Source organism: Alnus glutinosa, chromosome 7 (assembly GCF_958979055.1).
Source record: "Alnus glutinosa chromosome 7, dhAlnGlut1.1, whole genome shotgun sequence".
Classification (NCBI taxonomy): domain Eukaryota; kingdom Viridiplantae; phylum Streptophyta; class Magnoliopsida; order Fagales; family Betulaceae; genus Alnus; species Alnus glutinosa.
Genome location: NC_084892.1, coordinates 10,391,724 through 10,417,726, shown reverse-complemented (window position 1 = coordinate 10,417,726; position 26,003 = coordinate 10,391,724). Strand labels below are relative to the sequence as shown.

At 40.9% G+C, this 26,003-nt stretch overlaps 1 protein-coding gene across 7 annotated transcripts in view; it reads right to left on the bottom strand.

Annotated features, from left to right (window-relative positions):
* LOC133873783 (uncharacterized) overlaps nucleotides 1–25,717 on the bottom strand; it is a 47,064-nt gene extending 21,347 nt beyond the window's left edge. Inside the window, exons 1-9 of one of the 7 annotated variants that reach the window (XM_062311538.1) lie at nucleotides 25,532–25,717; nucleotides 24,368–24,465; nucleotides 24,040–24,229; nucleotides 22,677–22,775; nucleotides 22,438–22,529; nucleotides 19,433–19,533; nucleotides 11,188–11,278; nucleotides 3,317–3,375; nucleotides 3,079–3,199 (exon numbers count right to left, since the gene is read on the bottom strand). In XM_062311538.1, coding sequence (XP_062167522.1) covers nucleotides 3,079–3,199; nucleotides 3,317–3,375; nucleotides 11,188–11,278; nucleotides 19,433–19,533; nucleotides 22,438–22,529; nucleotides 22,677–22,775; nucleotides 24,040–24,172 — 696 coding nt within the window. In that variant the 5' untranslated portion in view covers nucleotides 24,173–24,229; nucleotides 24,368–24,465; nucleotides 25,532–25,717. Of the gene's footprint in view, nucleotides 1–3,078; nucleotides 3,200–3,316; nucleotides 3,376–11,187; nucleotides 11,279–19,432; nucleotides 19,534–22,437; nucleotides 22,530–22,676; nucleotides 22,776–24,039; nucleotides 24,301–24,367; nucleotides 24,466–25,531 lie in introns of those variants that run through there. The other 6 variants (XM_062311542.1, XM_062311539.1, XM_062311537.1 and 3 more) reach the window with 6 other exon arrangements.
* Nucleotides 25,718–26,003: the final 286 nt, after the last annotated feature.

The following is a 26,003-nucleotide window of genomic DNA, read 5'->3' as shown; positions in this document are numbered from 1 at the left end:
CAAAATTTTTTCACAGGATGGCCAACTCGCGTCGCAAATTTAATCAAGTGGATTCTATAAGTATAGATGGTGAAATCTCCAATGACCCAAAGGAAATTCAGGAGCATATAGTTCAATTTTTCAAAAACTTGTATGTTGAGAATTCTTCTTGGCGGCCAAGGGTAGAGGGCCTTTCTTTTCTTTCAATTGATGAAGATGAGAGTAGCTGGATAGAGAGAGGGTTTGAGGAGAAGGAGGTGTGGGAGGTCATCAGAGATTTCAATGGAGATAAGGCTTCGGGCCCCGACGGTTTCACTATGGCTTTTTTTCAGAAGTGTTGGGATATCTTAAAGCATGACATTATGGCTGTTTTTGCAGATTTTCACTCTCGAGGCAAGTTTGAAAAGAGTTTTAATGCTACTTTTGTCTCTCTGATTCCAAAGAAGAATGATGCTGTGGATGTGAGTGATTTTCGGCCTATCAGTCTTATTGGGGGAATTTATAAGATTATTTCCAAAGTCCTTGCGAACAGGTTTAAATCAGTGTTGGGTAAGATTATCTCAAACACCCAAAATGCGTTCATTGGTGGTCGACAAATTTTGGATTCAGTGCTTATTGCTAATGAATGTGTGGATAGTCAAATCCGTTCAGGGGAGTCTGGGTTGCTGTGTAAGCTGGATCTGGAAAAGGCCTATGATCATGTGAATTGGGACTTCTTACTCTACTTATTACAACGTTGTGGCTTTGGGGAGAAATGGAGAGCTTGGATTCGTTTTTGTATCTCTACGGTGAGATTCTCCATCATTGTCAATGGAACTCCGACGGGTTTCTTTACTAGCTCTCGCGGGTTGCGACAAGGTGATCCTCTGTCGCCTTTATTATTTGTGGTGGTTATGGAGGCTTTGAGTCGGATGTTGGCTGCTGCGATGGAGCAGGGTTCGATGACAGGCTTTACTGTGGGACATAGTGAGTCAGAGGCAATAGTAGTGAATCATTTATTGTTTGCTGATGATACGTTGATTTTTTGTGGAGCGGAAGAAGAACAGATTCGACATCTGAGGTGCATTTTCCTTTGTTTTGAGGCAGTTTCGGGATTAAGGATTAATTTAGGAAAGTCAGAAATTGTTCCTATTGGTGAGGTGGAGGATGTTGAAGGGTTGGCCCATCTTATGGGTTGTAGGGTTGGATCGCTTCCTATGACATATTTGGGTATGCCTTTGGGTGCCTCTTACAAGTCCGTTCGTACTTGGAAAGGGGTGATTGAGAAAATGGAAAGGAAGCTGGCTGGTTGGAAGCGTATGTATTTGTCAAAGGGCGGTCGGTTGACTCTTATTAAGAGCACGCTGTCCAATATCCCCACGTATCTCTTGTCGCTGTTCCCTATTCCTTTGAGGGTGGCTAATCGTCTTGAAAAAATCCAGAGGGATTTCCTATGGGGTGGCATAGGGGATGAGGCCAAATTTCATTTAGTGAAATGGAACAGGATTTGTACTCCGTTGCATTCAGGTGGATTGGGAGTTCACAATCTTTCCCTGTTTAACCAAGCTCTTTTAGGTAAATGGTTGTGGAGATATGGTAGGGAGAGAGAGGCTCTATGGCGTTTGGTGATTGACGCCAAATTTGGGAGCCTAAAGGGTGGGTGGTGCTCTATTGAGGTGTCGGGTTCCTATGGAGTAGGGGTTTGGAAATATATTAGGAAAGGGTGGGAGAAGTTTTGTAATTATGTTCGGTGTGTGGTAGGGGATGGCTCATATATCAGTTTCTGGCATGATCGGTGGTGTGGGGAGATTTCTTTGAAGCTTTGTTTTCCAGTTCTGTATAGTCTTGTGAGGAACAAAGCGGCTATGGTGGTAGATAATATGGCTGTTCATAATGGCAATATTCATTGGAATGTTCTCTTTACGCGGCAATTACAGGACTGGGAGTTGGAGATGGTGCTCTCTTTCTTCGAGCGGTTGTACTCCACTCCGATTCGACAAGGAGAGGGTGACAAGTTAGTTTGGAACCTCTCTTCAAGGAGCTATTTTGAAGTAAGGTCATATTATGAAGCACTTAGTCGGAAAGAAGGTCCATCATTCCCGTGGAAGAAGATATGGTGTGCTAAGGCTCCGACAAGGGTGGCGTTCTTTGTATGGACTGCAGCTTTAGGAAAAATTTTGACTCATGACAATCTACGAAAGAGGAATATTGTGGTTATTGAGTGGTGTTGTATGTGTAAAAAGAAGGGGGAGTCTATTGATCATCTGTTACTTCATTGCGACACCGCCCGTGAGCTTTGGAGTTTTGTGTTTTCTTTGTTTGGAGTTGAATGGATCATGCCACAATCGGTGATGGGTTTGTTGACTACTTGGGGTGCTTTTCGAGGGCATGGCCTAGCAAAAAATGTTTGGCGTTTAGTTCCTCACTGTGTTTTGTGGAGCATTTGGAGGGAGCGGAATGCGAGGCTTTTTGAAGATGTCGAGACGGTAATGGTGGTTTTAAGGAAGCGTCTTCTTAACACGTTATATCTATGGATAGCTCCCCATCTTTGCCACCTAGGTGTTTCTACTTTTGTAGACTTTCTTAATTTATTAGTTGTTCCTCCTGTTTAGGGGCTCTCTTGTATACTTCCCGTGTATTAGGGTTGCGCCCCTCTGCGCTTTTTTATTGAATTTTAAATTACTTATCAAAAAAAAAATTGGGTAAGAGCAATAATATTCTTATTACCCCATATTCCATCCTCCAAAGGCATAAGAGGAATAAATTTCCATAAATGTTATGCCATGCTCCACATGAAAAATGAGAAATCAAAAAAAAAAAAAAAGTACAAAGGAAGCCAACAACTGGCCCCATGTAGCCCCCACAAGTGATCTGGAGTTCAATAAATAAATGATACAACTAAAAATAGCATCTCACCTCAAGGACCTGCTATCCACACCAAGGATGTAGTAGTCATCCTTAAATTTAATACAACAAACTGGAGTCCACAAAATTTGACTTAATGACTTTCATTAGCCCGTTCAAGACATGAGAAGTCTTCCCCATATTTTTAAAAAAGATTAACAATCTACTTTACTGAAACTAATCTCTGCATCCGAAAATTAGAGGCAGGAGAACTACCTGGTCAATATCACCAGCGGGTGCAACAGCATGAATTCTACCCACTGAAGATCTCATTCTCATGTCAAAACATTCTACAGCTCCATCCTCACCGCCACATGCAACTAGGCCATGGAGCTTGCTGAAATTGTAAAATTCAACAACCACACATTTGAATAAGAGCAAACGGACAATTATATGCTAACAAATAAAGAAGACAAAGTAGGATAAAAAAAATAAAACAGCATCCATGAATAACCTTCGAGAAACCACATTTATTGCTGGCGATTGTGTAGTAAGGGAGGACAGGAATCGTCCCTGAAAAGACGTATAAAATAATTTGACAAACTCCAATAATAAAGCAGGCGTACAAATTCAAGATGTAAAAGCAAGTTCAATTACAAGACATATAATAGAAACAAGTATACCATACATGTAATGATTTTAAAGCATGTCATGGATTACATGCCAGAATCATTGTTAGTAAAGATGGAATTTTTTTTTTTTTGATAAGTGCAAATTTATTAAAGATGGAATTATATTTTTTTTTTTTGATAAGTAAGAAAATTTTATAAAAAGCGTAAGGCGCCCCTAAGTACATCGGGAGTATACACAGAAACAACCAAAGCCAACCCACAAAAAAAAAACCAAACAAACCCACAAAGAACAACTCTAAAACCCAAAGAATTCCCCAACAAACACCCAAACCAGCCCCACAAGCACCCCAACCCAACAAAACCCACAAGAAAACCCGATCAACCCACCCAGCCCTACACCATGTGCGCCTAGCCTTTCCTGCGTCGGGAGGAAGCACAAGAATCCCCGTAGTTGATGGAGCTTGCCAAATTCAAAACTTCCCTCCTACCCTTGGACTTTGGGCGCGCGGCCTTAACTCCCCGATGGAAGTTCTCTTCAATGGCATCCAAAATCGCCAAGGACGGGTCCAAACCCTCATCACTTTCCAACTCCCAATCTACAGCCCAATCGGGAGGAAAGACACCCAAAGGGAGAGGGAAATCGTCATCCTCCCCATCCCATAAGTCATCGCCCTGCTCCTAAGCAACCACCTCCCTTGACGGACCAAAACCCACTGGCCACTTTTGAGATTGGGTCAAGCTATCCTCTCCCTTAATGGCGATAGAAGAACTCAAAGCCGCCGCACCTTCTTTAACAATCGGAATCGACGCAGGGCTCGGATTGAGAAACCCCCGCCGAAGAAAACCCCTCATCTGCGCGGGAGAACTACCCTTATCCTTCACAGACACTGCCAGAACGGCAGAATCCTGCACTAGAAGCGCAAGAGCCACTGTCTCGACTGGCTCTCTAGCAAGAGGAACCCGAGAAATAGACCCAGGCACTATAGCACCTGGCATTAAAGCTTCCAAAGCATCGGCAAAAGATAAACCGTCCAAATGCATTTTTCTGGCTTCCCTAGCCTTCCGAAAGTACTTCTGAAACGGCTTAGAATCCGACAGCACAGGAGGATAAGATAAACGCAACCTCTTCCCCAACTCAGCTGCCCCTGAAAAAGAAGGAACCGGAGGTGTCCCATCAGATCTGGTAGGAGCTACCAAGGGCGCTGAAGAGAAACACAAAACTACCGGAGAGATCCCCTCCAACCTGGAAGAAGCTACAGGGGGGAAAAGAAAACCCAGCCACCGGCGACGCTGATCCTGAAGACGCAGACCCCAAAGTCATAGAATCCTCAGAAGAGAACGAAGACTTCTTCGAGACAACCTCCGGGGCAGAAACCACCGAAGGAATGGAAGAGGAATGCACAACAAACACTGGAAAAGTAGCAGTCGAAACGCCTACCGCTTCCGGTGCCGGACAACCCAAATCTGGAGCCAAAACCCGCCCCGAAACCGACTCAGGAGCCGATACAGCAACCCTCTTGGCAAAGGGCTTAAGCCACTTAGTCCCATCCCAAAACCGGGACCCTTTAATAGCTGCCTTACACCTCTTAAGCATCCGGCCCGCCACAAAACCCATCCTGCGTTTAAGCCCAACAGAGGACTTAAAGCCCATTCTCTTTGAAGACCCACAAGCCCAAATCAAAGCACTAGATAGGCGCCCAAGGATCTCTAGAATCTGCCCGAACACTCCAAACACGGTTTCCTTTTGCAGTGAAGTGTCACCCTCAACAACGACTACCCCAGACACGCAAGCCGAACAACTGACGCAAACTCTGGATCTAAGACGCTCATCAACACGAAGGTCCTTACCCAGGGGCTCAGGCGCTTGCTTCTCCATGGCGGAGCAATCCACTGGCGGCTGCTTCTTCAAATCACACCATCCCGCCACTGACCTAACATCAACGACTTTGCCGCATCCCATGAACCCGACTTATGACCCGGAGACCGGCAACCCAAGGCAGAGTCAATTGCTCTCGAGCGCACCACCTCCGCGAACGACGGAGGGCCAGTTCCCTTTCCTAGCTTAACACCCATCGGAAAACCACCAGAAAACGGAGACCCTTCTGTGGCTCCAAGAAAATCCAGACTTGTGCTCAACTTTGCCCCTTCTACTTTCCCATCCTTCTTGTCCGACACAGACAAACCAAGCCCGCAACCCACAGAAAGAGAAACAAAAACAGTTCTCAACTCACCGGAAAACTTACGCCAACCCCATCCACCGCGCCCCTCAAGGATCAGAATGAGCCCTCTCCGACCACCCAACCAATAGGCTACCGCCTCTAAGAACCGGCCAGCTTTATTTTCACCTCTACGGACAATCAGAAGTTTAGACCCTTCCCTGAAGGATTTGACGAAGTCATGATCACCAGAGAAACCCAAGAGAGTCTCCAACGTCGACGCAAGCCAATCTGAACACTGAGTGCTCAGGACGATCGCCCCGAAGAAGCTTTTTCTCTTCTCCTCCACCCGCACCAACGAAGCCCCCTCCAAAACCGAGAGAGAAAAGGACTTCGACTCCACCGTAAAGTTCCTTTCCATCGCAGAAATACCCGAACTTATAAGACCAACCCAGAGAAAGAAGGCATAATGACCGGCAAGGTAGACCACCCAGACGCAAAGCCCACCGGCATACACCCCAGCACGAAATTCCCACAAACAGCCCCTCAACACCACCAGCCAAAAACCAACACCCAGCGAGTTCGGAAAGGGAGAAACCCATTTTTCAAGAACATTCAAGGTGAATCCAACAAATAGAGAAACAAACTAAGTGAGATTCAAGAACATTTGGGCTCCCAAAGGCATTTTATCTCCACAGCTTCCCCCACGGAAAAAATAATTAAAAAAATAAAAAGATAAATCTAACAGTTAAAGAAACAGCACCGTGTCTTCTTTTCTAATGGAAACAACAGAAGTGTTTGACTGATCCAATGGAATTATATTAACCCTGTAGTATTATACTTATTGTATGCTTAACGGCACATTTACGCTTTTTATAATATTTCTCTGCTTGGTTATATATATATATATATATATATATATTAACCTTGTGGTATATCATTTGCCACCCTATAGTTTCAAAAGTATCACTTCCCCCTCTCCAACATGTGTTCCATTCTACTTTGCCCTTAAGTTAGAGATTACAAGCATGAAACCCATTAAATTTGTGAATAGAGAGTGTGGAGAACTAAAAGAATATAAATGGCATATCACAAGAACTCTTCACAGGAATCCATCAGGGGTAAAACAAAGGAAGAGAGAGAGAGCGAGAAGCTCAACTATACTTCACATGAGAAGCCACACAGCTTCGAGATACCATCTCAACTATACTTAGAGACTGACTCATCTGACCCTTTTTTTATCAGCAATCGAAATATCATTAAAAGCACAAAGCGCCCCAGTACACAAAAAGTATACAAGATATGCCATCTAACTAGTATGGGCAAAAAAAAACTGACCCATTATATATATATATATAGATATGGGATAACTTCACTTATAACCTCTGATCTTTCATCACTTCTGAAAAAAGGTACCCATACTTTAAAAAATGTCAATTTAGGGTATCCATTTTTCATATTTTTTCAATTTCAATCATCTATTAGAATTTTCCACTAAATCGTGTCAAAATTTCCAAAATACCCTTCATTTTTTCAGGAAAAAAAAATTCCTAAGATTTAGATATTAGTTAGAATTTAACGGAATTTACAAAAATACCAATGCCTGAATCTTTAAAAATTTATATAAACTTTTTAAAAAAAATAAACACAAGGGTATTTTGAAAATTTTGATAGGATTTAACGGAAAATTGTGCGGAAAATTGTGTGTGTGTGTGTGTTGAAGATGGAAAATACCGACATACCATGTTTGTTCTCCTTAAATAATTCTGATTGTAATATTGTCTTCCATATTAGTCTATAGTTTTCTTCTATTTTTAGACATTAAGTCCCAAAAGCCCTTCGCATTTCCCTCATAAGAGACCACCAGCGTTTGAAAACAGAAATCACCTCCCTTGGAGATTCACCCACCTCTGAGGAAGACGACAACAAAGGAGGACACCCAAACACTAAGGAGACCACAAGCCTCAACGAGGCACCAACACCCAGCATCTTCTCACCCACATACTGGGACGACGAGAGAGAAGACCATCAACTTCAATCGAAGGAATGACCACACCGCTCAGGAGAAGGAAGCCATGCCGAAGAAGAGGCTTATAGACCTCATCACGAAAAGGTGTAGGCGCCATAGAAGAGTGAGGACCTAGAGACAAAGCAAGGGCGTTGAACGCTACCACAACCTCGGCGATCAAGTTCTCGTTCATCTTCGCACCTTTCAGCTTCCGAGAATACCTCAGCAGCTTCTTGGATTCCGACGGGTAAATAGGAGCCTCGAACTCCGATATCAGAGGGAGAGAGAAACGAAGTCTATCACCCAACTCAGCCGCCTCAGAAGATGCCAAGCCACTGACATCCTTCCAAGACTGGGAAGGAATCGCCTTACTCAAAACCATCTCCGGAGGAACACATTGAGTCTCGGTTTGCAACACAAGCGAACTACCAGCATTGGGTTGGGGCTCCAGACTCGTCAAACCTTGACTCGTCAAAACCACCTCAAAAAACAGCTTGTTGAGCTTAAAGATAAACCTAGTCTTAGGCTTACCCAACAAATCTCCATCAAAAGCCTACTCAATACCTAGCAGACCAAGCAGCACAACTATAGAATCCTCCGCTCACAGCGCCGCCGCGTTCGAAGGAAACTTCGAACCAAACTTCTCCCCTGACTCAGGAAAGACAAAAGAAGAAAGAGAGGGAGCAGCCATGGCTTCAAGAAAAGCAACCACCTTACTCAACTCCCCTGCAAACAGAGCCCAACCTCTCCTGTCATGACCCTCCGGCAATAAGATAAGCCCTTGCTGACCCCCCTCAGCATACACTGCCAATTCCAAGAAACAACCAGCCTTGTTCTCACCTCGGCGAACGATCAAGACTTGTTGATCCTCCCAAAAGGATTTGACGAAATCCTTCATCCCAGTGTTGCACAACGCCACCTCCACCGCTGCAACCAAACAGACTGCACATGGAAGACCCAAAGACACCACGCCGGCAAAACCCTTCCTTCTCTCTTCCAATTGCACCACCACCACATCTTCCTTCATCGAGAAGAGAAAGGATTTTGCCTCGACAAAGAAACACCACTCCATACCCTTGCACAAAAACCATAACTACCCGCAACCACCTTCGACGAGGACGCTCCTGACGCACCGCTCACATCGTCACCAGAATAGGGGATCTCAGCCAAAAAGACCCCCGAAGAACCACCAGAGATGAGAGGCAACAGACCAAAACCACCAGAAGGAAGGAGCGCCTACCAACTCCAGTAGAAACCCACAGACAAACCTCCAATGGCTTCCCGAGCGACCCAAGAAAGGCCTACAAAGACTGGAAAAAGGACGAATCCAAAGTGTAGAACCTTGGAACGAAGAGATGAGACTTGAAGCTAGCGGGACACATCTTCACGCGCCACCACTAGCAGAGGAAGAGAAAAAAGACTAGGTATCAAAGAGAGCTCTTCATAACCTACTTTTACCATCCATATAATCATGTTAATTGAGAGGTTTTACAAAAGGGATATTGTTTATATCAGATAAAAGGGTGGTGGAATAGATTGAGGATTGTGTGGAGAGTTTTCCGTTGCGTGCTCCTTTAGAAGCGTCAGTGATAATTTTGCGTGGGCTTTTGTGGGTGTTTATGGTCAAACGACAACAATGATAGGAAATTGCTTTGGGACAAATTGGTTGGGCTTATGAGCTGCTGGGAGTTGCCATGGTGTATTGGGGTGATTTTAATGTTATTCGATATCCGAGTGAGAGATCAGCCAACACCCAACAATCCCCAACTATGCTGGAATTTTCAGAATTCAACTTTGATCAGGGTCTTATGGACATCCCTCTTCTAGGTGGGAACTTCACGTGGTCCAATAATCGTGATCATCAGTCTTGGTCCAAAATTGATAAGTTTCTTCTCTCCTGATTGGGAAGAACAGTTTCTTGATGTTTCTCAGAGGACTCCCTAGAATCTTTTTATTTTTTATGTAAGGGAAATTTTATTAAAAGTGCAAAGAGAGAGGACTCCCTAGAATCTTGTAGGATCACTTCCCTTTGATGCTTGATTGTGGTGTTTCGGGTAGGAGTAGTTGGTATTTTAAGTTTGACATTATGTGGCTGAAGTTAGAGGACTTTCAGATTGAAGCTAGCCTCAGGTGAAGACTCTAGATACAAGATCAAGTCTTACCTTCATCATGGTGGAGAGGAACAGAGAAGAGCTCAAATATACTTCACATGAGAAGCCCACACCATCTTCGCCACAAAACAATAGAACAAGGAATACAAAAAGAGATTGATTCATTTGACCCATTTTTTAATATGTATATAAGTATGAATTTAGTAAATGTAAACCCATTCTAAATTTGTAAATTTGATATAAGATTGAAGCTAGCCTAATGGTGAAAATTCTAGAATCAAGATCAAGTCTTGCCTTCATCATGGTGGAGTAGGATTTCAGGCAGCTGCCTAGGAGAAGGGCTACCCCAACATTTGAAAGTGATGATGTCACCACAAAATTCTCAAATGTGAAACATTTAGTAGTCAATAACCCTTGTTGCAACATTATTATGTATAAACATTGTTATTGTTTCTGTCTTGTGTTCTTCGTAGCAAGCTTCTCCAGCTTTTGCCCAGGCTTGGAAAGCAGACTATGGGTCAACTTTTCTCGATGTTTCCTCAGGGGCAGAAGAGTTAAGTGAATGGCTTCATCTCTCGCTTCCCGTGATGTCGAAATCTGGGGCGCCTATATATCCTTCGGAGTCTAAGTCGATGATGAGGTATTCTCGGAAGCGAAAGGATACGCAACTAAACAAGTTTTTGTAAGATAAGTCTTTGGCGGTGATCACTGCCTCTCCTTATCCGCTAGGCCATCATCCTTCGCCACCTTTGGAGTCCATGGCAATTAGGGAGCCTCCGGTCAGCTTTTGTTGACGTGGGTTCCTTCTTCCGCGCATCCATTCTTCCACACCGGTTGAGGTGGGTGAATCTTCGAGGGAAGGTGTTTCCGAAGAGGTTGTATGTTCTCTCGGGGCAGTGTTCGACACTGCGCACTACCTTCAAACTGTGGGGATTTCCATTGAGGGGAACATATAAGGTTTTTTGGATGTCATGGCTCAAGTGGTTGAGGGGCAGCATCTTAAGGTCCCAATCTCCACACCTAAGGTTAAAGGAAATAGAGAACTTCATAACCTTGAGTGCGAAATCAATTATGATGCTATGAGCCTTGGTTCTACTCAGAGCAAAAGCAAGAGGGTTACTGTGATGTAATGTTATAGAGGTTTTTTGGGTTTTAATTGGGGTGCTTTGGGTTTTCTGCTGTGGTTGGGTCTTTGTGGGTTTTTTTTCTTATTTCTCGTCTTTTTTGTTCTCTCTGTTTTTCCGTCCTTTTGTATACTCCTTGTATCCTCAGGGGAACTTTCATCTTTTATAAAATTACTCTTACTTATCAAAAAAAAAAAAACATTGTTGTTGCAACTGCTTATCTGTTGCAAATCAAAAGAAGAGGAACGTGATTTCTATCGAACATTTACAATACAAAGAAGGTTCCAAAAGGGCAACAAATACTAAAACCAGTGATTCAAAACTAATATAATGATATATAGTTAAGCTGATAACCTGTTGTAAATTAATTCTGTACAGATCTGGAGAAGAGGCAGCACAAAGCAAGTCACAAGACCAGCAATCATAAGCAATATCCCTTCCCATCCTGTTCCACATAGACACAGATGCATAAGTTCATCAAATCATGAGATCCAATTAAAAAGTTGAAAGTGAACTGTACACAAATCCAAGTGCAACTTTTATATGATACCATAGCACTACCTTGATACACCAATTTTAATAGGATACTATACATAATGAGGACACAATAACAAATAAATATACAAAAAATATATATATCATATCATATCATATCATATCAAAAGCTTCAGGTGGTCAGACTTGTTTTCCATGGTCTTAATTTTGCGGTTTCTACTTATCAAAAAAAAAAATTGTGGTTTCTGGTTTATGGGTCAACTTGGAGATGAGTGAGTTCTTTCAGTAGGCAAGGTGATCAGAGATGAGCATGTTTATTCAGTACGCAGGGTGATGGGAGTTTCGCAGCTGGCGGACGTGTTCAGCTGCAAGGTGGGTTTTTTGCCTCCGTATATCTAGGGCTGCCACTACATTCCTCTTTCAAGGCCCAAGGGGTGTGTGGAATGCGATCATTGAGAAGATGAAGAGGAACATTTTTTTTTTATAAGTAAACTATATTCAAAAGGCACAAAGGGGCACAACCCATAGTACACAGGACGTATACAAGAAGCCCCTAATTCAAAGAAAAAAGAGAGCACCTATCTATAAATTCAAAATAAGAACACTCATGCATAAACTGAAATTTCTCTCTCCACATAAACAACGTTTGTAGCATTATTCTCTTCAAGTTTTTATCAAATCAGTCTCACAATCTTCAAAACATCGTGCATTTCGTTCCCTCCATACACACCACATCAAACACAAGGGAGCCATGCGCCAAATCGGTATCAATGTCCGATTACCCTTTTGCCCCCTCCAACTCCCCAACATATCTTTCACTGACCGCGGCATTACCCACTCCACCCCAAACATTTGTAGAATCGTCCTCCACAATTCTGTAGCCACCATACAATGTAGAAACAAATGGTCAATGGACTCTCCAAAAATCTTACACATAAAGCACCACTCCATCACAATAATGTTTCTCTTTTGTAAATTATCCAAAGTTAATATTTTTCCTAAAGTTGCCGTCCACACAAAGAAATGATTATACTTCTAAAGATGGGAGAATTACTTTGATAAATTGTATATTGTCCAGCCTTCTAACTTTTTGCTTTATGTTCACAATCCCTACATTTATGGCCAAGAGTTTGAAAAAGTTGATAGTGGGCCTGATCACAGAGTAAGTTGTTACTGGGTTGAGTCATTAAACTAGGATTTTTAAGGGTTCATGAGGCATGAACAGATCAATTCATGAGGGTGGCTGTGGTTTTGAAATTGATAGTAAAAGTGGAAGTCAAAGGAATAAAGAAAGAATACAAGTAATTATGGAATTTAAGTTTTTATTATTTAAGGAAGCTAGACCTAGAAAGCTCTTACTATATATATATCCAAAAGTACTTGTCCAACATTTAAGATCTTTGGTGGAATCCATTAGTGAACCTCGCCTCACAAATTTTCAAAATGCCATAATTTTTTTGAAAGTAATTAAACCTTTATTAAAAATATGAGAAACCTTGTGTGTGTATATACAAAAGTTTTCTAAAAAAATACAAACGAATATTCAAAGCACCAAAAAATCTACAAAGAAAGAATATACATATAGTCAAAAGCACTAAAGACATCAACCATCTTCCACGCAATACTCAATGAACTCCAAATAGACTAAAGACAAAAGACCTTAGTCTTTGTGGTAGTCTCATGAGGTCTAACGTTCGAATCCCCTTGAATGCAAACAATTCTTTAGGGCCAGCCCGCCAGCGAAGCCAGAGTATTACTCGATTCGTGTGGAGGGGGAGCTCTACATGGGTCCGAGGTTTACCTGTCAGAGGTAGGTACACAAAGTAGCCCTGCCTTGGAGGGGTTCCTCGTCATTTAAAAAAAAAATAAAAAAAAATAGACTAAAGACAAAGACCTTATTGCTCTCACCACAAAACAATGAAGCGAAAGATGGTGGACATGTAACACCCCGATCACATATTGAAAAGAAAAGTTGCCCACATAGAGTAGGTGATTTATAAAAAGAAACTCATGGGTGTTAAGTCTCACATTAATTACTTACTATATGAAACTAGGCTTAATAAGTGATTTATAGGAAAGCTCCAAATTGCCTAGTACTTTTACGATAGTAGCACAGATATGGCTAGCGCTTTTCTCTGGATCATTACAAATGTAGAGCCACCTAGTAATGTTAGCCATGTGGTATAGGAACACCACATAACATGGCCGTGACAAAGACGCTATGGGTTTAAGGAGGAGAGTTTGTAATACCCCGGTCCCATATTTGGAAGAAGAGTTTTTTGATAAGTAAAACATGAAACACTGAGAAGAGTTGCCTACATAAAATGGGTGATTTATAAAAATAAACTCATAAGTGTTAAATCCCGCATTGATTACTTATTAGGTGAAACAGGGCTTTATAAGTGATTTATAAGAAAGCTCTAAATTGACTAGTCATTTTGGGGTGATCGCGTAGATGTGGCTAACGCTTTTTCCTAGGTCGTTACAAATATAAAGTCACCTAGTAATGCCGCCCATGTGGTACTGGAACACCGCATAGCCCTAACGACGACGTCAAGGGTTTAAGAGGAAAATTTATAACACCTCAGTCTCATATCAGGAAGAAGAATTACCCACATAAAGTGAATGATTTATAAAAAAAACTTATAGGTGCTAAATCCCACATTGGTTACTTACTATGCGAAACTGGGCTTTATAAGTGATTTATAAAGAAGCTCTAAATTGACTATTCATTTTAAAGTGATACCGCAGATGTGGCTAGCGATTTTCTCTGGGTTATAGGACATCACCAAACTCTTACAATCTTCAAAATTCCGCGCATTGCATTCTTGTCAAATACACCACATTAAGCACAAGGAAACCATCCTCTAGACTTCTATATTATGGTGGCAGCCAAACTGACCTCTACAACTAGCCAACGGCTCCACCACGCGTTGAGGGGCATGACACACTCCATAGCAAAAAGACAGAAAACCAAAACCCACAAAGTCTCTCGCCACCTCACAATGGAGCAAAAGGTGATCAATGGATTCTCTACTCTTCTTACACATAAAACGCCAGTCCATCACAATAACATGCCTCTTTCTCAGGTTGTCCAAAGTCAATATCTTTCCTAACACAACCATCCAAACAAAGAACGTCACTCTCATAGGAATGTTTTCTCCAAATTCTCTTCCAAGGACAGGGGGAGCCAATGGGGGGCTAAGCACATGCCCCTCACTAGAAACCTCTCAACACCCCCACAGTAAGAACAAACATCAAACTTGCCACTAAAGTTTAGCTTTTGCCTCAAACAATCAGCCCATTGGCCATCAGACATATAAGAATAAGATGAAAGAGCAAATCACCAGACTTTGATTGCAAAATCTAAGATTTCAACAACAGACTCTAATTGCTAATCATGTGGTAATATCTTATTGAAACTGCTGAAGTGTTGGGCCAAGGGTTAATTCTAAAGAATTAGGGCCATACTGAATTCTAACATGATTCCAAGAAGGGGTGTTGATGCCATACATGCTAAGTGTTAGACACTAGATTTTTGTATCTTTAGGGGTAAAAGGTTATAGTGAGTAGGAATTGACCTCACTATTATCCACTTTCAACTTACACAAACTAAACTAAACACTTTCAACTTAACTGTTTGTGAAAGAATGCTGTGAGATTCCACCCAAGATATTCATGACAATTGTTGCTGTGAATCTTCCATAACACTCAAATAAGAGAACACTTTTTCTTTTATAAGTAAGAAAGGTTTTATTGAAAAAGCATAAGGCGCCCCTAAGCACACAAGGAGTATACACAAGAACAATCAAACCAGCCCACAAAAAGAGATCCAAACAAACCCGCAAGGACCTAAGCCGTCAAACCCGAAACCCACAAGGAGCACTCAACGCTACGGCACGTGAGCCTTGCATTTCCTTCACCAAGAAGGAACGCTTGCATCCCCATAGTTAATGGACCTTTTCAGATTTAACACCTCTCTCCTACCTTTGGTCTTAAGACGCGCAACCTTTTTAACCCGATGGAAAGCCTCTTCAATGGCATCCAAAATCGCGAAGGATGACGAATCTTCATCCTCAACACCATCCAACACTCAATTCGATGGCATGTCGGGAGGACAGACACCCAAGAGGTACGGGGAGTCTCCATCCTCCCCAACCCAAACCTCATCACCCTAATCCCACACAATAATCTCCCTCGACGGGCGAAAACCTACCGGCCACTTTTGAGATCAAATCAAACCATCCAACCTAAAATACACACCCTTTTCAGCAACTGGAGAAACGCAACCACCCAAAGGGAAGGGAACACTATGGAGAAGGAAGCCACGTCAAAGAAGGTTAGATGAAGAAGACTTACTGACCAATCCCCCACCTGGCTTCGGCGAGGACTGGACCACGGTCCCACCCAAGGCCTGAGAAAAAGCACCCAAAGACAGCGTCGTCAAAGCACTAATAGTCGTCACAGCCTCGTCAAACAGAGAAGCATCCATATGAGCACCTCTGCCTACCTTCGATCTCCAGTGATATCTCAGCACCGATTTGAACTCAAACAGGTAGATGAGAGCCCCACACTCTGACATTACCGGAAGAGAAAAGGGGAGCCTTTCACCCAACACAGCCACCCCCAAAGAAGGGACACTGAAGGAATCTAGCCCAACTTCTAAGAAGTCGAGCACAGAAGAAAACCCCTCAGTCTCCGAGTCCACCTTAACAGCCACACCCACATTTTGACCAACTCCAGAGGTAGAGGAAGCTATCACAGAAGGGGACCCAGAAAACGCCGAAACAGGACCAGATATGGCCGACAACGACATACTTGGAAACGCATAGGCTTGCATGAGAGAGGAGGCATGCATAGAAGACTCCGAGCAGAATAATCCGGCCCAAACCCAACCGGCAACAGAAGAAAAGGCGCAACTTCTACCGCCCGACTTGCAAATCCCTAGAAAATAGGCGAAGAGAGATCAACGGCCAACGACGTGTTCAAGAAAGAGTTGGGGCCTTCAGGAGGAAAGGACAGCAATATCGAAGGAGTATCTTCGACACCTTCAGACATATGATAACTGATCGAAGCAGACAACCCGCCACCTAGGGCAACTGTCTTTGTCACCTTCTGCCGTTGAAGACCCGATGAAGACCCAAAACCCAAAGAGAACTCAAAACCCGCTTCAAGATCTAAAGGGAGCCCTTGACCAGTAATCTCGGTCTACTTCTTAGATTTGGGGTTCGTCATAACCCTACCCAGACGAAAACCTTTAAATTTGAAAGTGGGTTTTAGACCCAACCCGAAAGCAAACAAACGACCCAACGACTCAACCCATCATCCTCACTAGAAGATTCCCCCACGTACGCAGATTCAAACGAGGCAAAATCTTCCTCACTAATCCTGGTGTGCCTTCGGCAAATAGAAAACGTGCTAGATGTTCCTTGCCCTGCGGATTCAACAGCAAGTCCTTAGCCAGTGGTTCGTTCTCCATCACAGAGCAATCCAGCATCAATCTCATCTACTCGGAGGCTGCTGGTCTCACCGTCTGGAGAAGATCAAGATCACGCATCTCACCCAATGAAACTCATAGCTCGACCTCTAACCTCACCACCTCCGCGATCGACGGTAGAGCACCACCCACAAAGGGCCAAGCCCCACCCGAGCTTGAGGAGGAAACCTTCCCATCCTTCTCCACCAGAGACCACACCCCAACGGGAGAAGACCCAGGCGTGGTTTCCAGGAAAACCATCACCTTGCACAACTCATCAACCACTCTGTTCTAGCCCCGCCCTCCTCGTCCCTCTGAGAACAAGATGAACCTTCTCCGGCCACCCACTGCATAGACCGCCAGCTCCAAGAAGCAGCTAGCCTTTTTACAGTCTTTCCGAAATGATTTGACAAAATCCTAGACCCCATGAGACCACAAAGCCTCCTTCACCGTTGCAACAACCCAAGCATTACACTGCAAACCCAAGAGCACAACCCCTAAGAAGCCTTTCCTTCTCTCCTCCATTCTCAGCACAGACTTACCTTCCTCCACCGAGAAGAGGAAAGTTTTGGCCTCCACGAATAAACGCTTCTCCAAAGCCATCCTCTAGAGAACAGAACGAAACGGAACCCTAGTGGGACACACATTCACGTGGCACAACTAGGGGAAGAAGGAGAATGACGAGAGAGAAAACTCACTGCTCATCAGATAAGAGAACACAAAAGGATTTTACCCTCTACCACCAAAAACAAGTCAGGAAACAACTACAACACAAGATCCCCACACCACATCATGCCAAAAACGAACTCTTCTACCATAGACTACAACCATGTAGCCTTCTTACCAAATCTGAAGTTCATAGACCCTAAGAGATCATTTAGGTGAGCGATTTTTTTGGATTCTTTTTTATTGTTTTTAAAATTGTGAATACCTAACCAAAAAAAAAAAAAAGTTTTGAAATTCTATTTTGATGGTTTAGAGAATAGAAAACAAAATTGAGAAAACATGTTAGGAAAGGTGAATTATAGTTTGAAAAAATTGAAGATATTCACAATTCATGTTTGGGTGAGTGGTTTTTTATGATTTTTTTCCCATGTTTTCCCCTTGTCCTTCACGACAGCTTCATCCCATCTCTTACCCCTTTCTTCATTCTTCTCTCTTCATTTTTCCGCACGAGAGAGAGATGGTGATAGAGAGAGCATAAGGCTGAGAGAGAAACATAGAATGAACCCGAGAGAGAGAAAGAACAAGCCAGATAGAAAGGAATCATGTGGGTGGGTGCTGGGTGTCAATAGAGCTGCGACTGGAACGACTTGGTGGACAACGGCACCTCCGCTTAGGCCAGCCCAACCTTCCGTTGTGACCTTAACAAGACCAAGCTCCACCTCAACACTCGGGTCAAGTAAGTCCAAAACCTAAGTCCCAAAATCAATGATCAGCTCTTGTGTATAAACCGATTGTTGAGATTGATTTTCTTTGGGTGTTAGTTTTGTGGTGATTTGGTGATTAGGGTTTGAATTTGTGGGTTTCAATTGGTTGTTGATTTCCTGGGGAAGTTGATTCCGGTTGGGTGTTTTGGTTGGTTGAGCATGGCCGAATGGGGGAGTTTTCTTCCCTTGGGTGGGCAAATGGATGGTGATTTTCTTTGGATTTGGATTTCAACAGCCAATCCCTCCGATTCAAAAAAAAAAAAAAAAAATTGAGTTGGGTTGAAAAAAAAATTGAGTCGGGTTGGATTGGCTTAAAAAAAAATTGAATCGGGTAATTACAAGCCAAACATGAATTAAAAAAAGAAATGAAAAGAGTTGAAAAAAATCAACATCCAAACAAGCCCAGCTTCCCAATATTTTCGGCAATAACCTGCCCCCAAAAAGTTCTCCTTCCTATTAACTTAAGAATTTTGGAATAAGTACTAATTTAACAAGACTTGGTACTATTTGTGAAAGAATGATGTGAGATTCCACCCAAGATATTCATGAAAATTGTAGCAATGAATCTTCCATAATGCTCAGATAAGAGAACACAAAAGGATCTTTATCCTCTACCATCAAAAACAAGTCAGGAAACAACTCCTCCAACACAAGATCCCCACACCACATCATGCCAAAAACGAACTCTTCTACCATCCCCCACCAACCAAACCTATCAGTTCTCCATAGACTACAACCATGTGGCCTTCTCACCAAATCTGAAGTTCATAGACCCTAAGCTTCCTGATATTTTCGGCCAATAACCTGTCTCCAAAAAGGTCTCCTTCCTCATCATAACACCATAACCATTTACACCTCAGTGCCTAATTACAGGAACTTGGTTTTTCTCACCCCTATTTACCCATTTAATGATAGAAGAGCACACCTTATTCCAATCCACAAGATGAAACTTAAATTCTTCATCTACCCACCCTATAGAACATTTCATTGCAACTTCTGCAATGCACATGCCACATTAGTAGGAATGTTGAAGCCAGTCAAATAAGTAATTTGGCAAACTTGATAAACTACTCATCACACATACGATACCCTACTTAAATTTAAATGTCTAATATATGTGGAAAAAAAAAAAAAAAAGCAATACAAAGAATACAATGTATTTACATGAAAATAAATGTTAACAAGGCAGAAAGGGAACCTTGGAATCCGCAAACTATAATGTTTTCCATATTTGGCATGTAGATAAACAGAGCGATCAGCACATAAAAATGCAAGCTTTGAATAGTCATCAGCCAGAACCTATATAAGCCACAAAACATTTATTCAATCATATTTTCAAAAATGTAAAAATTGTGAAAGAGAAAACGCAGATCATTAAGCATAGGCTAAAATGAATTGTGAATTTAGGAAGAGAAACCCATAACATTTTAAGGGACATTGCAGTCCACATTGGAGGACCACACCCGTGGACATAAGATTGAACATGGATCAAATTCCAGAAACCAGGGAAAAAAAAAAAACAAAAACAAAAACAAAAAAAGCATGAAAGAAAGATATACACTTAGAGAAATACATTCTTTAAAGGGAGCTTTTAGTGACTCCCTTATGTAGAATAATGGCCAAGATGTTGAAACTGTACCAAGCCAACTCCACAACAGACCACCTAGGTAACATAGGGGGAATCCCCAGTGATTCAGAGTTCAAACAAGTAACTAGACTCACTTTCTAAAGAAATTTTGCCTGCTTGAGTTTAAGACACTCGCATTAAAGTTAAATTTATACACACACACACTGACCTAATACAGAATATATCTACTACTTCAAAAAGAAAAAAAAAATCTATTAAATAGAATCTCGAGGGTATGTTTGTTAATGTGTTTCGGGGGGTGCTTTTTGTTTTTGGTTTGAAAAAATGTTCTTGTGTGACATAAAGATGAAAACAGTTTTTGTGGTTTTAGTTGTTTGTTAATGTCTATGAAGCATCAGTCCAAGGTTCGACCAGCTTTGGTGGTCTCCTTCTCACAAAGGGAAATTTGATGTTAGATCTTTCTACAAGGTTCTTGCTTGCAAAGAGGATATTCATTTTCCCTGGAAAAGTATATGGCGGACCAAGGTTCTCTTGAAAGTGGCTTTCTTCCCTTGAACGGCAGCGCAAGGGAAGATCCTCACCTTGGACAATCTCAGAAAGAAGCGTGTCATTGTGATCGATAGATGTTGCATGTCCAAAATGAATGGGGAGTCTGTGGACCATCTTCTTCTCCATTGCGAGGTTGCACGCGCTCTATGGAACGCCATCTTCAATTGCTTTAGTCTGTCTTGGGTTATGCCTCTTCGGGTGGTAGATTTATTCGCTTGCTAGTGGACGGGTGGTTGTTCTCGGAGTGCGGTTGTGTGGAAGATGGTCCCTTGTTGCCTTTTGTGGTGCTTGTGGAGGGAAAGCAATGATAGACAGTTCGAGGACAAAGAAATAACCATTGAGGAACTCATTTCATTTTTCTTTCATTCTTTACTCTTGGTCGGCTGTGTTCCTCGCACCTTTAGTGTTTAGTTTTAATGATTTCCTTGTTTTGTTTTCTTCTTCCTCTTAGATGCCTTTCTTGTATACTTCATGTGTACTTGATTGCGCTTTGCGCTTTTTAATGATATTTCTCTTACTTATCAAACAAAAAAAAAAATGTTCGACACCCCTTGAGTGAAAACAATTCCTTAGGACCACGCCCATAGATGAAAGCCCGAGCTTTACCCGACCTATGTGGAGGGGGCGCTTTGCACAATGTTCTAGGGATCTAGTCAAGGCGAAGCACCGGATACGCCGATTATCAAAAAAAAAATGACTTGAGAACAAAAAACAAAGTCGTGAACAAACATGGCCTCTCGTTTTCCATCCACATGGACAAGTACTCTCTTGTAATAATGAATAATTGTTTCTTGTGTAATCATCATCTGATGACATAACTCTAAGAAACAAATTATTCAACGTTTTTGGCATACATCTAAGAAGGAAGAGGAGGAGGGGAGAAAGAGAGAAAGATGTCCTATGCCCCCTAGTAGAATCGGGGGTATTTGACAATATAGCCAACCACAAAAGGAGGTTAGGATCAGCACATAAAGAGTTATCCTCCTTCACATTAGCCTGAGCAACAACTCGTTAATATGCCTATATTTTTTAACAGATTCCACAAGTTAAGCGTAGTTCTTGGAAATGTCCATAACCTACAACCATCATGGTCATTGGAAATGTCCTTGTTCTCATGCTCATCAAGAAGCTCTAAGCAGCCGAAATCATCATTGAGTGACAAAAATATTGGTAAGTTTGCAGCAAAATAGCAAGCAAATGACAACCAATGGTGGACAATGATGTAGAGACACTTTAGAGGCAACTCGTCATTAGATTTCAAAATGAATAAACGCATGACCAAAAGAGTAGTTAAGCATGTGCCTCATGGGTCGGGCATTCATACATAAACATACACAAGCATGCAAATCTATGGAACGGGAATTGGCTACATTTCAGTTTTTTTTATTGGTACTTTTAGTATACAAGATCAAGTCCAAGCTCATAGGGTCATCTCGTAGACTCGAGAGCCTATACATACACTTTTTTAATTTTTTTTTCTCTTAGAGCTTTGCTTTTTTGGAGGTGAAATATTTCTCTTTATTTTTATTATTGTACTTAAAATTAATTCTTTTAACATGTACCCTAATTAGCTTAAAGATATATATATATATATATATATATATATATATATATATATATATATATATATATATATATATACATTAACAAACAACTCCAAACACAAAAGACTCAAAACTACATTCACATTTATGTCACATCAAAACATTTTTTTAACCAAAAAGCAAAAGGCACCCTCTAAAAAAGTTATATCAAACGAACCCAGTATTTTCAGGCTCAACTTGAGTCTTAACTCTAATCAAGCCAAACTCAAGGTTTGAGCTTTTTCCACAAGCCAAGCTCAATTTTGAGCTTGAGCTGAGCTCAAGCCCACTTGATATCATGTTCGTCTGAGCCCAAGCAGCACAAGGCTCGACTTAACTTGTATACATCTCATGTATCTGAACCATCATTAAAAATTTCAAATGTCACTTACATTGCATTCTTAGGAATGAGTATATTGGTTAGTGCCTCGCAAAATACAATCTCTTGGTGAATGAGAGTCTACATAAAGCATGTAAAAGTACCTGAAAATCAATTATCTCTGAATCCAAATGCCTCTCAAACTTCAGTGACAATTCCCTAAGTTCATACACTTTGACTTGGGGTGGGTATATACCTACATTTCAATGTTGAAACACAATAATTGATACATACTGCATATTGTGTAATTGTTACTTTTCTTGGTTTATTCCTTTTTTTATAAAAAAACAAAAGTTATCTCATCATACAAGATCATAAGTATAAAAATGGGCTCCAAAAGCACCTGATGCTATAAGAAACTCCCCATCAGGAGTTGCCTTGATCTTGGTGGTTGCAGTTTCAAACCTCAAATCCTGTATCAAGTCCACCCTTTGCATGTAATCTAACAAATAAATTAAAAGCAAACAATACATCAACAAAATTAATGAACATGTTGGTTCATGTCGGGTATATAAACATTTGGTGATAACTTTCAGTGATCAAAATACAGAAAAATCCAACAAATTTAAAAGTTAAATGAAATTAATATGAATGAACACTATTTCGACCCCATATGATGTTCAGAACGTGAAGTCACAGTCCTCAAAAAGTTAGCATCATAGCACGTTAAATTCAGAAATTTTGGAAAATTTTCAATGTCCAGCAGGTTCCATGAATATTGTTTGCAAGCATACATTTTTATCATGGCAACTTAAAGTTAGAATAAATAAAATAAAATAAAATAAAAATTACTGAGTAATACTCAAAACCCATAAACACATACTCTGGCCCGTTTGGTAAAGTTTTGAGAAGTGTTTTGGGTTTTGAAAATTGTAAAAATTGAGAATTGATTTGGTGGGGTCACATTTGAAAAAAGTGTTGCATGTAGGGTCCACAAATGAAACTTGGTTTAGTAAAATTTTGAAGAAAAGTGTTTTTGGAAAATTGAAAATTGAGAAATATTTTTACAAAATAAAAGAAAACTTGAAAAATAAATAAAAAAATAAAAAAATAAAAAAAAATTGTTGCTCCAAAGTGGCGGCAGCGACCGCTAGGCCGCCACCGTGGTGTTGATCTGGCAGCCACCTTCAGGCTGCTAGACGGTGGCCACCGTCATCAAGCGGCTACAGCACCACCCAACTTTTTTTTAAAAGATTTTTACTGTTTTTATTTGTTATGCATGTAATCAGCACCATACCCCTAAAAAAAAGTGTACATGAACAATCTCCTCACTTAAAAAAAATAATATATATATATATATAATATTAATCAATTTTAACAAATTTTTTTTTTGTTTTATTATTTGAGAAGTGTTTTGTCATTTTTTAGAATAATTTTGTAGTTTGTTTTGAAAAGTGTGTTAGTGGTAGGGCACATCTAAAAATCTGTTTAATTAAGTAGTATTTGAAAAGAGTTTTCTGTGTTTGAGAATAGAAAAGAGTTTTTGAAAATTTACCATATAGGCTCAAGAGTCTAAATTTATCAGAATGACTAGGGTTGAAGCCAATATTCTCAAATATAACAATAAATTTAGATACCTATAAAGTAAACTGCCCAAAAAAAAAATACTATGACAAATATAACATAAAGCAACATGAAAATTAAAGGGAAAAGGCAAAAGGATAAATTGGAGAAACAGAGAAAAGAGAAGGGTGTAGAGTGGTCACTTTTGTCCTTGCGAAGAGCTCGGGGATTCTTGGGGCCACGCCAGGAGGCGAGAGAGCGGTTCTGGGATGCCACAGTGTACATCTTCACCCCAGAAGTGGAGGTCAACTTGAGGGTACCTCCTTGGTACGCCATCTCTTTTTGCTTGCTTTGCCAAAGAACAGAGAGTGATGGATCTCAGAGAATGAAAAACTGGGAATTTTCAGAGAGAAAGACAGACTTTAGAACGAGATATAACTGGCCCTTTTTTGAAAAAACTGGCCCTGTTAAGAGATATTAATTAACAATTATAAACGTTGTAAAATATACATGCATAGATATATAACTCACTTTTAAACCAAAGATTCAGCTCCTTCTGTACTAAAACTTAATGTAAGGAAACAACTGTAAACTCCATAAGTTCCAATGCATATGGTTGAGGCACAGAGCTATAATCACATATAAAAAAGTACATTAAGGATTATACAATATTCAAACCTGCAGGACTACTAGACTAATGATATGTGTGTAACTGGAGTCCAAAACAACTGGCAAAGAAGGCTATATTTAACATTAGGGAGAAAACTAATCTCTCAAAGAACCATAAATAGACTATCGTAACATCTTGTAACACGAGCAGAACCCTCTAACTATCTATTCTCATAGAAGACACCTACACTCAAGAAAGCAAAGGCAACAAAACTACACTTGACTCAATGCAACAAGTTTAAATACAATTAGTCACGCAATGCACATCCATCGAACCTTACAATTATAGTCACAAGAGATGTAAAATATATCCTCGATTACTACCTCCTACACGAACTCTTGTCTTGTTTATATCATTCCAAAATTTCATTTGCTATTGAAATCTCCAGGTACCTTCAGTCATTCATGAATTATGAGTTGATCTCTCTAGAAACACTTTACCACTCATATCCACCACCTAATCATAGAACAAATGAAAAACTCAAATCTATATCCATCAACTCCAAACACAAGCAGTCGACAACCACAACCCCACATCACACAATCAAGATTTCAACCAAATATAGTTTCAAGAAGAGTAAATGGCAGTGGCAAAGCCACAGTAACATTCTTGTCCACCCTATCACCAACGAGGATGCAAAACCACCCAAACACACCAACCTAACTCAAAAAGGCATTAACTTGCAACCCAATACACAACCAATGCACCATACATGCAAGAACCAACAGTTAATTTCCACCATACACGATAAAACGACAAGAATAACAAGAAGGAGCATATATAGAAACAGAATTGCAAAAACCCAGAAATTTTTGCCCATGAGTTTGGTGTACCTCACATCCAACACGAGACGTAATGAGTCCCTGAAAATATTCAAAGAAAGAACCCGTATCTTGCAAAGACTGGGCATAGTTTTCCTAATTTTCTCTTGGGCGAGTTGGTGCAGTTACTACAAGAGTACTCAAGGCTTATATTGCTTAGCAGTATTTTTATAGCCAAAACAAAATCTGAGAAATCGCACTTACAGAAGGTGTTCTTCGACTGGGCTGTACTTCTGTGGGCGGCGTCGCACGATTGGGACTCACTCCCGGCGTTCGTCGCCGGCGGCGTACGGTGGAGGGGGCAGTGCTTGTGGCTTGAGAGAAGAGCGGTACGGTTCGGTTGGCGGTTTAAAGCGTTTAAACCCTAAAGCTATGCAACTTCAAGGGAAAAAAAAACACACGTACAAAAGTACAAATACGACTCCTAAATCCTATAAAATTTAAATGATAGTCACAGTGAAAATAACTTTTAATTTATTTTTTTTTACAAGTTTTTATTGACTTAAAATGTTAATTTTTACTTTAATATAAAAAGATTAAATTTTATTGCCACTTTATCTCCATGGTATAATAATTGTATAATAATCTATTAAATAACACAACAATGACCATTAACAATCATTTAGTATTCTCTTCCAAGTTTTATAAAAGGAAATTTTCTTATATGTAGTCTCGG